The 12038-nt window shown below is 58.4% G+C and overlaps 1 protein-coding gene across 8 annotated transcripts in view; it reads right to left on the bottom strand.

The window, feature by feature from the left end:
• Rph3a (rabphilin 3A) overlaps positions 1-12038 on the bottom strand; it is a 226224-nt gene that overhangs the window by 52689 nt on the left and 161497 nt on the right. For all 8 annotated transcript variants that reach the window (XR_007109927.1, XR_007109924.1, XR_007109928.1 and 5 more), the window contains one exon: positions 1524-1612. Coding sequence is in view for 1 of the 8 variants with exons in the window: in XM_047562442.1 (XP_047418398.1) it covers positions 1524-1594 (71 nt within the window). In the remaining 7 variants the exon portion in view is untranslated. The remainder of the gene's footprint in view (positions 1-1523; positions 1613-12038) is intronic.

The following is a 12038-nucleotide window of genomic DNA, read 5'->3' on the forward strand; positions in this document are numbered from 1 at the left end:
GTGGCTTCTTCCCAAGTCCCTTTAGAAGAAGCGGAAAGTGGCTCCGAGTCTTGGAGAGCTACTGTCTAGAGACAGATGTAACACTGTCCCTCTCTCTCTCTCTCCCTCTCTCTCTCTCTCAGTACCGGGGATCGACCCCAGGGGTGCTCTACCACTGAGCTACATCTCCAGCCCCTTTTATTTTAATTTTGAGGCAGAATCTAGCTGAATTGCCCAGGCTGACCTTGAACTTGGGGTCCTCCCGCCTCGGCCTCCTGGGATGACAAGAGCGCACCAGGACACCCTGTTCATAACATTGTTCCTTCCAATTGTTAGTTTTTATGGCTCGCCTTTTGTTGTAGGACGTGAACTCGTTATTCACGTACACCCTCTTGCCCCCTAAGACTTCCTTGTTCAAGGAAAGTCTTGGTTTTGTGGTTCAATTTAAAGAGGACAAGGATAGCCAGGTGGTGCCGGGATTGCGATGGGGTACCAGACGCTGCTCTCCAGTGAGAAAGGATCTTGGCTAAGACGCCTTCCCATGTGACGTGGGCAAGCCAGAGTCATTAGAAAAGGGCCACGTTTGTTCCTTCCACTAAAATGGTCAGATTGTCAACGGTCCTTCCTGGAACTTAAACTCTGCGCCTGGCCCTGAGATGCTCCCCAGCATTAACTGCAGACGCAAGGTAGCCGGGTGCAGTGGCTACGCCTTAACCCCCGTGCCAGTCTACCTGTCCCTGCCCATGAACACTCGGGTGGCTCCATCAAGCCAAGAGAGAGACAGTCCCTTGCGGATCCTATCATTTCTGTTGATCAGATAATGAAGACCACGGCCTGAGGCTCCTGAAGCTGACCAGACCCCAGAAACCGTCCCGAGACCCCCGGGCAGATCATCCCTACTGACCTTCCCATACCCACCCCTCACCAGGTTCCCCTCGAGAGCCAGGAACCCCCAAGTGCACCTCCCGCTCCTGAGAGGGTGTCCCTTCTCCCCGACTGAGTCCCTACCTGCCTAAAGGAACCCCTGTCTATGCCTTTGACTGGCGGGTGCTGCGGTTCTTTTCTGTCACATGTGTCGAGGACCCCGCAGCTCCTGCGTGGAGCCCCCCTTCTCCCTGGGAACTCCTGGAACCCTTCCCAGGCGACACGTCCCCTCCGGGACCCTGCCAGTCAGAGTCGGCCTGTGTCGGGCTCTCGTCCAGCCTGGCTTCCTTATTTGACTCATGAGGAAACCGAGGTCCAGAGAGATGGGCCTCTGGTCACACGGTGAGTTAGCTCAGATCCAGAGCCAGACCCAAGTCCGCTTCTACAGCCGGCCAATTCTGTGCGCTCTGGGCCACCTCCAACCCGGGGCATACAGCTGGAGTTTAACTTTGCTCCTCCAAGCCTCGCGAAGCAGTCACGCCAGGGAAGTCTCCTGGGCACATCTCCCCTGGGCCCCTTCCCCACCCACTTCTCGAGATCCCTTCCTTCTTCGAAGTGTAGACAGTTAGGACCTCACGGACCCCCGAACCAGCCTCTCCCAGGAAAACCCCAAGACTTACTTTGATTGCAGGGGTCGGTTGCTGGGGTACATCCATCGGTTGGCGCTGTTGCTGACCACGGTGTCCGTCATGGCGGGTGACTGGCACTCCTGGAAGACAACCCAGAGAGGATGTCACTCTTTCTTCCCAGTCCTGGCTTGCTCTGTCACATACGTGGAGATACGTAGGAGGAAGGAGCTCTGTCCGCCTCTCCATGTGCCGGATGGGGAACCTGGGGTACTACTGGGGGTGCTGTGGACCTTTGAGACCTTAGGTCACTGAGAGAGTTCCCTCAAAGAATGACCAGACTCTAGTCCCAAAGTCTGTTTCCCGGCTCATGGCATAAGGGGCTTGCCCACTGTGATGTGCTCAGAATTTGCCAGAGGTCAAAGCAATGGGGCTCCCATCTAAAATCTCCAGAAATATGAGCCCAAATAAACCTCTTTACTTCCTAAGGAGCACATGTCAGGCGTTTCATTACAGCAACAGCAAGCTGACTGTTACCGTCTCTCTGAACCTACTCTGGCCCCATGTCAGCTGAAAATGGTACATTACTTTGGAAAATGCTTTGGCAATGTCTGGTTAAAGCTTCAGATTCATCTACCCCGTGACCCAAGAATTGTGTCCAGGTATGGAGTCAAGAAAAACGGTGCTTGTATTCTAAGACAAGTACGGGATATCCGTAGAGAAAAAACTGGGGGTATAGCTATAAATTGGAACCGATGCCGGCGTCCATCGACAGAAGATGGACAGATGGAGGGTGGCTTGTTCATATCGGGGAATAAGATGAACTCCTGGTACGCTTTAAAACCTGGCTGGATCTGGAGGACGTCAGGGTTAGTGGAAGGAGCCAGGCAGAGAGGGAACACGCTCTGGGAGTATTTATGTGAAAGGGAAGAGAGGCCAGCAATTTGACAGTGATAGAAATCAGAGACAGTGGGTCACTAACTTTGGGGGGTTATCAATCAGGATGGGGCAAGGGGGGGGCCTCTGTGGGGTGAAAATATTGCACACCCTGGTCTGGGTGGTCACTCACTGTGTGTACGCGTCTGCAGGAGCCACAAGCGAGACATTTAAGATGAGTGTTCTTTATGTCCTTCCCTTTGCCCAAAAAGGTAAGTCAGCTTACCTCACTTTTGCTGAAAAGTCTTCTATGGCTCCCATCTACTCCTAGAGTCAAACCTCACCCTGTGTCCTCCCTGTTCCAGAAGGGCGTTGCTCTTTCCGGAACACGCCCAGCACCTTCCCAGGGGCTCGCTCTGCCTGGGGCCCCTTCCTGCAGATACCTGCCCTGTCCATCCCACCTCAGGCAGGTCTCTGCTCAAATGCCACCTCCCCAGAGAGGCCTCCCTGGCCGCTCACGGCCAGAAGCCGCGGTCCTTGCGCTTCCCCGACCCCCCTGCCCACCCTGCGCATCTGCTGCTTTGGATCCTCCAGCGTGTGCCAGTGAGAACAGCCCCCGTCGTCTCCTCCCCCCGGGCTCCCTTTACTCCGATTTATTTTTCCTGGTAGCTCTGACCACGACCCGTGATTATAATTCATCTCATGTTTGGCCATTTGCTTGGAGTCTGAGTCTCCCTGCCAAAACGGAAGCCCCTTGCAGAACTTCTGATTTGTTTGGCTGCTCCATTTCCAAGGCCCAGGTGGTGCTTAATAAATACTGGCAGAAGACGGGAACGTGTCTCCTTCAACGTAGCCGCAGGGCACCCGGCCAGGCCGAGCTTCTCTCTGAGCCTGGCCCTCACCTCCAGTATCTCACCGGAGGGCCAGGGACGAGGTCGCATGCAGCCCACATGAATTATTTAGGCCACCGAGGGGCTTGGCGCGTTCAGAGGATGCTGAGTCCCCGGCGGGTCTGTTCTCTCTGAAGCTGGAGAGGTGACACGGGGAGGTGAACACAGCCAACCCCTTTCCTACCCTGCAGCTGGGGGATTATTCTCTGCGTGGCTGGACGCTGGGGAGAGGAGAGCCCCACCGGAAAGTCATGCCATCGGCTCCCCCGTGGGGGACGGACGTCACCTTCCCAGATTAATGCACTGTTTCTTTGCTCGCACTTCAAAAACAGAAAGAGAGGAATCTGCCGAGAAGAACCTTCACGCCTCGTCATTGCTGCCACCAGAGCTGAGCTGCTTCCCTGGGGCCCCCTGGGGACCCCTGGCCCTGCTGGGTGTGGAGCCTCAGCTCCTAGCCTGTGAGTTTCAGCTGGTTGGACAGCCACCCTGCAACCGGGCGCCCCCCTTCTTTCAGCAGAGGGGAGACGCTGTCCCTGGGGGGCCCTGGGGGGCCAGGGTTGGAACAAGGGAGGCACATCCATCATCTCCCAGGAACTCTGGTCCCCACATCCTGTGGCCTTGGGGCAGAACCCTCTCGTGCATCTAGTCACACACAGCGGGAGAGCACGTCCCACCAAACTCCTGTCTGCTAGGTTCAGACCCACTGGCCAGCCTCCCAGGGAAAGGCCCAGGTCCCTCCCTGCAGGACAGAAGCCACCCTGGACAAATGAGGCTATTTCAGCGTGGTCAAGATCAACATCCCTGGCCTGGACTCCGTGTCCAGTGCTCTCCCCGCCCTAGACCAGGAGAGGGGGCCGTGCGAGCCAAACAACTGGGAAAACGGCCCCAGGGGAAGGAGGCCGGGAGTGTGGGAGGCTCTGCCATGGCAGGGGCGGAGGGAGGGCTGCCGTGGCCCCTCGAGATCCCCACACAGGGCACCCCAGCCTCTGGGTGTCAGCCACTCAGAGGAACAGGGTCCCAAGGAGCTGCTTGCTCAGACGTCTGGGAGGCTCCAGCCACAGCAGGCAGCGGCCAGGGTTCCAAGTCACTGTCCCCAGCCAAGGCGGGACAGGTCTGGGATGCCGGCCTGCTCCAGGGCTCCTGGGGACCAGGCTGAGGCTGAGGTCCCAGATGTCCTGGCTCCCTCCTCCACTCCACATCTGCTTCCTGCTTCCTTGCAGGATCTTCCTTGGAGCGTCTCCTGAGTCTGTCACCAGCGCAGGAAGCCCCATCTCCAGTTCTGCTCCTAGGAAACGTGACGTGGTGGGGGTGTCGGGAGAGACTGGGAAGGGCGGCACTTAGCCGTTTCCAACCTGGCAGAGTGTGACCCTGGGTGTTCTACCTGCCTGCGGATGACACTCCACAGAGGCCACCACGTTCTCAGGCCAGAGGGAGAGTCAACGGAGGTGGGGAGGGTCTGACGGTGAGCCCCCGGCACTCCTCACACCCCGGCTCTGCCGTTCCCCACCACAGAGAAGCCTGCGACCACAGACAAGAGCCCGAGGGTCCACGGGGGACAGCGGAGGAAGACCCGCCACCTAAGGAAGACAGACCTGCCACCTAAGGAAGACAGACCCGCCACCTAAGGAAGATCCGCCACCTAAGGAAGACAGACCTGCCACCTAAGGAAGACAGACCCGCCACCTAAGGAAGACCCGCCACCTAAGGAAGACAGACCTGCCACCTAAGGAAGACAGACCCGCCACCTAAGGAAGACAAACCACCTAAGGAAGACAGACCCGCCACCTAAGGAAGACAGACCTGCCACCTAAGGAAGACCCACCACCTAAGGAAGACAGACCTGCCACCTAAGGAAGACAGACCCGCCACCTAAGGAAGACAGACCTGCCACCTAAGGAAGACAGACCCGCCACCTAAGGAAGACCCACCACCTAAGGAAGACAGACCTGCCACCTAAGGAAGACAAACCACCTAAGGAAGACAGACCCACCACCTAAGGAAGACAGACCCGCCACCTAAGGAAGACCCACCACCTAAGGAAGACAGACCTGCCACCTAAGGAAGACAAACCACCTAAGGAAGACAGACCTGCCACCTAAGGAAGACAGACCTGCCACCTAAGGAAGACCCACCACCTAAGGAAGACAGACCTGCCACCTAAGGAAGACAAACCACCTAAGGAAGACAGACCCGCCACCTAAGGAAGACAGACCCGCCACCTAAGGAAGACCCACCACCTAAGGAAGACAGACCTGCCACCTAAGGAAGACAGACCCGCCACTAAGGAAGACAGACCTGCCACCTAAGGAAGACAAACCACCTAAGGAAGACAGACCCGCCACCTAAGGAAGACAGACCCGCCACCTAAGGAAGACCCACCACCTAAGGAAGACCCGCCACCGACAGCAGAAACAAAAGAATCACAGCCTTGTCAGAAAAATGATGTAGGTTTCCAAGCAGCCCGACTTCGGACACCTGGTGTCACTGAGCTTGTGAGTTGGAGCCTGGTCTACAGTCCCTGCCTCACAGGGGGGACTTGGAAACTGCGGTTCCTTTCTGCTGCTTCCCCTACGGTTTATACCACAGTCGCGAGCGGTATTTCCTGGCCACGTGCTGTGCACCACACTCCATCCCCTCACCATCGCACGCGTCTTTACAATCCCATTCCAAGATAGACCGTATTGTCCTCACTTTACAGCTAGAGACTCAGGCTCAGAGGGCTCAAGCCACCTGCTCAGCATCACACAGCTACCAAGTAGCCGAGCTGGGATCCAAATCCTGACTCCAGAGCCCATGTGCCGACTCAGCCCTCTGTCCCCGCCCGTCCACTCCTCTGTGGGCTCTGGATTGCCGGGTCCTGCTGAGCCAGGGGATTGCCGATGGTCCCGTCCTGACCCTCTCAGCCTCAAAATAAGAAGAGAGACTTGCCCACCCGGCCCCTGCCGGGTGCCTGTGAGAGGCCACATGCTGTGGGTTGGGCAGGGCCGGGACCAGCGCACTGGTCTCCATCCCGTCCTGCAGACGCGACTTCAGACAGTGAGACGTAGCGGCTGCTCTGGGAAGCCAGAGGCGCCAGATCCGCCTCACCCGCACCGCCCGGCAGAACCGCCGCTGTCCCAAGGACGCAAAGGCAATGGGGATTCTGTGTCCGGTCTCACGCGTGCTCAGCGCTTTGCCCGTCTTGTTTTACTCGATCTTCTTCTCCCACTTTGCAGTCGGAGTAACTGAGTCACAGAGAGGTGAAGCCGGCTCCCCGAGGCCCTGCTTCCGGTCGGTCAGCAGAGCCGCCTGAACGTCTGGTGGCGAGCCCTGGGGGCTGGGTGATGGAACATCTGGGTGGGAGAGCCACACAGCTGCCAGAGGGACGGTGCTCTTCACGACGGATGTGGATGGATCGCCAAGACGAAGGGTCTGGAGAGGCCAAGCCGTGGGGCCAGGAGCCAGCATGCCCCCATCGAGGGCCCAGGAGAAGCCGAGGACGTGCCTGTGATTTTGCGATGATACGTTTAGAGCATTTCTGCAAAAAACTGATGTGAAACCGATGGCATCTTTTGCCTCTGGGGAGAGGAGCCGGGAGCCGGGCTGAGCTGCAGGAGACTTCTCAGGAAGGACGCTTTGGATTTGCAGCCGAGAGGATAAGGTGCTCATTCAAATGACTGTTTGTTTTTACAAAATGCAATTTTAAAATAACAAGGTGTTTCAGAGGCTGCGGCTGCAAGAAGATTGAAGACCCCTCCGTGACCTCTGAGACCGCCTCCCTTCCCGCTCCCGTCTCCAGGCCTCTTCCTCTGCTGTCCCCTCTGCCTCGACAGCGCCTTCCCTCCGTGGCACGTGGCTCTGCTGGTCTCTGTACAAATGTCGGCCCCTCTGAGAAGCCTCCTGATACGCGTCCTCTCCCCCTTGCACAGGTGTGAAGTCTCCTTCTGTTCCTTTCCCTGATAATGTTCATCGTGACTTTGATGGGTTTGCTCTGGGTCTCTCCACCGGCTCTGTAGGACCCCTGAGCACAGGGCCCGGGGCCTGTGTTCAACAGCGGCCCCTCCCACAGAGGCGGGCCCAGCTTCCTGGGCCTGTGACCTAGACAGCTATACGGGGCTTCACGCAGAGAAGGACCCCCAGCGTAGAAGCCCCCTGCCTGGCTTCCCACTCTGCTGTCATCAAAACATTTGATTCATGGGCCCTAAGATGTGCACCTTGAAATCGGCCCCAAGTAAGGTAGACAGTAGGTGCTCAATAAATATTTACATAAGTCCTAGAGCTCAGTGCATGTGGTGGGTCCCAATCAATTCACAAGAAAGTGACCCCTGGGCCTGGTGCCAACCCTCAAGACGTGCTGCATCTCACAAAAGCCCGTCCCAACCCCAGGAAAAGCAGGACCCGGCCCCCCGCCCCCTGCAGTGTGCTCCGCCTGCTTCTCCCGTGGCTCCACCCGCCGGGATCTTCCAGGTTGGCTGCTGGTTGTAGTGGAATGAAAATAACAAGGAAGAACTCAAAGCCCACTTAGTTCAAGGGCTGGCGGGGCCCCTGGGGGAGGGGGCTGGGCTAGCAGGGGCTCCACGTGGCCCGTCAGGACGCTGCGGAGAGCCTGGTCAGCTGTCGTCCATGTGGGGTTCCAGGCCGTGGTCGGCCTCCCAGGCATACAGTCTGGGCCTCAAATCAGCCTGCAGCCAGCGGATTGGACGGTGCCCGGATGATCCCTCTCGGTCTCCGTCCTGCCCGCCTCCTCCCCAGCCCAGCTCGCCACCGCGCAGTTGGGCACCTGGACAAACTCAGACGACGGAGGGGCTGGGCGGTGCCGCTCACCAGGGCTCGGGAGAGGAGGGGAAAGTGCACCCACAGCGTCCGGGCTGAGATACACTCTGCTTGGTCCATGCAGGAATTTGTTTTTTTAAAGAAAAATTAAACCAGTATCTTAAAAGCACAGGATTTAATGAAACACAAAGATCGCCCGCTTCTCTTGAAAAACTGAAAGAATCAAAACATTTACGGAATATCGATTGTGTTTCAAACACTCTCCTAGGCCCCGGGGACACGGCATTAAAATGTACAAGGGACAGAGACACTCATGGAGTTTGTCTCTGGGGGCGGCAGGAGGGTGTGGACAATAAGCAAGGAAGTCAAATGCGAAGGTGTCGGCTGGTGATGCTGGGGACGCATGCCCCAGAGGAAGAGAGGACAGGGCGGGGCCTGGGGTTGGAAGGGAAGTTGGGCTTCAAATCGGTGTCGGGGAGTCTGGCTGAGAGACGATGTTAGATCAAGGACTTGCTGGGGTAACAGACTGAGCCATGTGGACGCCTCGGGCAGAGCAACTCGGAAAGAGGGGAAGGTGCGTGCAAAGGCCCTGGGGCAGGCCCATGTGTGGTAAGTTGGACACAGCAAGGAAGATGGAGTGGGGTAGTGAAGAGGTGCGGGGATCAGAGAGGCGTGGCGGTTATCAGGTCATGAGAGCCGTGCAGGCTGCCACTCTGCCCCATGGGAGCCACAGAAGGGCTTTGAGGAGTGACAGGAGCCGAGTACGTCCTGCTGTCTCAGGTACCGATTTGACTACCCGCCTGGCACTTAGGTTCCTGCAACTTTGCCAGGTCAGGGACCCAAACGGTCACCTCTGCATGGTGCTCCCCTCGCCAGGAAGTGATACCAGATGGTTCCACCAAGAGTCTTCAAGTAACCCCCAGAGACAGTCCCCACTGGTCAGGCTGTATAGCTGGTCCACAGCCTGTCCCCCACGCTCAGTCACCTGCGCAGTCTTGGGCAGGTACCTAACGTCCCTGGCCCTCTGCTCATCAGCACGACCTGCCTCGTCCTGGTGGCCCCCCAGGCTGTGACGGGCGCCGGTCGGGTGCTCTGCCTGGATGGCCTCCTTTAATCTTCCAGGGCATGGTCACCCTTTCACAGGACGACACAGGAGTAGGAGGGTGTGACCCGCCCACCCAGCAGGCGCGGGGCAGAGCCGTACCGGGTTCTGCACACCGTCCTAGGAGCGGCAAAGAATAGGGAGAGAAGAAGCAGGTGAGACTAGCAGCGTGACCGTCAGATGCAACGTGAGCTCAGCCAAGGCTGATCCTGGCCACTACCTGGTCATCGTCCCCACGGCCGGCCTTCGCTCTTCTTTCCCTCCAGCTGGGAAGTAGTCCCACTGTGCCCCTGAAGGGCTGCGTGGCCGCCATGTTCTCCAGCTGCCCTCCGTGGGCATCGCTCTCCAAGGGCACATCTGACCCTGCTCCGCCCCAGCGCCGGGAGCAGAATGTGGGGTCCGCCCAGCGCCAGCCGGGGCCCCGCTGCCTCCCTTCCTGCGTCCACGGCCTCTCCAGCGCCCGCTCCAGAGCTGACGGCTCTTCCTCCACCCTCGCGTCTGAGTCGCCGCCTGGCAGAGAGCACAGGGCCCTCCGGGGCCTGAGGAGCCAGAGCTGGCGTCTCCTCTCGAATCCGCCACCACCACAGGGACACCCAGGCTCACCTGCCGGAGGAGACGGTGGCAGGAGGCCCCAGCTGTCCCCGCTGCTGTGGGGGAACCGCCCGGCCAAGGTCATGGGAGCCTGGCCCAGACCAGAAGAACCGCCCAGCCGAACTCAACCCGATGGCCGACCAGGAGCATCGTGAGGCACACCCGGGGGGCTGGCCTGAGCCGCTGACCTGTGGAGTGTCTTGTTCTGCAGCAAAACCGGCTGCGGAGGAGCCTGTGGTCCAGACCACCGCGGGCCCCAGACCCGGTCCTGAGATCCGCCCAGCCCCTCTCTGGGTCTCCTGAGTGACCCCTGGGCGTTGCTCAGCCTGAGGGAGGCCCCGTGGTGGACATCTGGGCCGAGGGGCCTTGCTTTGGCCTGTCTAGCGGTTATCCGGACAGCCTCTGGGGTAACAGCACCCCGATTTTCCTTCAGGAATGACCTTCGTCAGTGGCTCCTGGAGGTGGCCCTTGGCCCCCGCCCACCCACCAGCGTCAGCCGACTGTGCTTGGCAGGGATGGGCACGCGACCCCACCTGGTCAATGAAGCCAACCAGGCTCGGCTGCGGCCTGGGGAGCACCCGCCAGCCTCCAGCCCTCCGAACCCGCTCTCTCCTCAGAGGCCGGGCCCCCCAGCGTCCTGGAGGACGGAAACATTTCCACGCCACTCCCGCCAAGGCCTGCCGGGACCCCGCACTGACAATCAAAATCCAGGGGCAATAAACAGTGCTAATTAAAAGCAAAACTAAGCGCTCCATAAGACAAATGAGGTGGCGGCACAAAAAATCAGGACCAAAGAGCCAGAATTAATCAAAAATGAAGACGAGTTTCTTCCCTCTTCTAGAAAAGGGTGCGTGTGTGTGTGTTTCCAGAATAAGTTTGGAGTTTTGTACAAAATGTCTCGGGAGCAGACAGACTGTGGGTGGGTTCCGCCGGGGAGGGGCAGGGTTCTCCCAGAGGAGGGGGATTGGGGGCTGGGCTCCGGGAGGTGAGCAGGGGCGGGGAACCTGGGCTCCCACATGGGTGGCGTGTCGGGGTGGACATTCATGGGGGGCCTCGGGCGCTGGAAGACAGGGAGGAAGAACAGGGCGGGAGAGAGCGGGCCCAGTGGTGAGCCCTGACTCAAGGGTTAAAGGTGACAGCGCAGAGTCTCCGACTCTCGCCACCCAGGCAACCCCTGCTTGCCCGACACTTAGCAAGGTGACTCAGGTCCCCGTGGTCAGGGTCCAGGGCCATTCTGCCAGGCAACCTGGGCAAGTTTGTTCGCCTTCCTGCACCTCAGTTTCTTCCCGGGTGGAATGGGGACAAAAATAAGACAAAAATGGAACCGTGAGCATTAAATGAGACTACGCACACAAAGAGCTGGCATGGAACGCCTGTCAATGGAAGCCCCTGTTAATGAATTATTAATAGCATAACTGGGTCCCTGGTGAGGGATCCACTCAGGGACCTGGACGGTCTACCCAACATATCCAGGCAGGGTGAGAAGGAATCAGTCTGGAACCTGGGAAATGTTTGTTATCTCAGAACAACAGACACATCCTGCCCGGGTTTGCGATGGGACCAGGGACTCCACACAACGAGCCACGTGTAACGGCGCATTTGATCCTCATAATAATCCTAGAAAGTAGCATCTTTCACGACTCGGTTTTACAGATTGGGAAACAGAAGCCCAGAGGGGTAAAGTCATTTGCCATAGGACACACAGCCAGGGGAGTCACAAGAAGGAGTACATTTGAAATGAGGCTGCAGAATGAACTGCATGATCCAGAACGGACCCTCCTAGGGAGAAGCTAGGGGAACCCCACACTCCTTCCTCTCCTGGATTATGGAGGCTCTCTGAGCCCTGAGTCCACAAACCCAAATGCAGCAGACACGGCTAACACGTTAACCCTGGGGCTCCCTGCTCGGTCCAGCCAATTTTCTGATTCCTCGACAAAGCAGAAAGCTGCTCTCGCCATGTGGCTAAGCGAGCTTATCTCGGCCCCAGCTCCACCGCAACCCAGCAAGCAAAAGAGCCCGGCTGGGGTTGATCTCCGCACTCGGGCATGCGCACAGACACGGCCCAGCAGGAGAACGGGGTGAGGTGGGTCTGAATATTGAAACAAGTCATTTGGCTTAATGGCCCCTGGCTGCCGCTCAGTCCCAGGCTGCAATGACCTCCATTCTGATGGCCTCCAGGCTGTCGCTGAGCCCAGGTCACATGATGCTCCAGGAGACCAGAGGTGTGCCCTGCCTCTGCCTCAGGAGGACTGGGAACAGAGAGGGACATGGGTCCCCGGCAGTCCCGGCCCCTCCTGGGGACGTTTTCATCTCACAAACTGTAGGCAGGAGACCGCGTCCCCCCAGGAATGTGGGCCC

Source organism: Sciurus carolinensis, chromosome 8, assembly GCF_902686445.1.
Source record: "Sciurus carolinensis chromosome 8, mSciCar1.2, whole genome shotgun sequence".
NCBI lineage: Eukaryota > Metazoa > Chordata > Mammalia > Rodentia > Sciuridae > Sciurus > Sciurus carolinensis.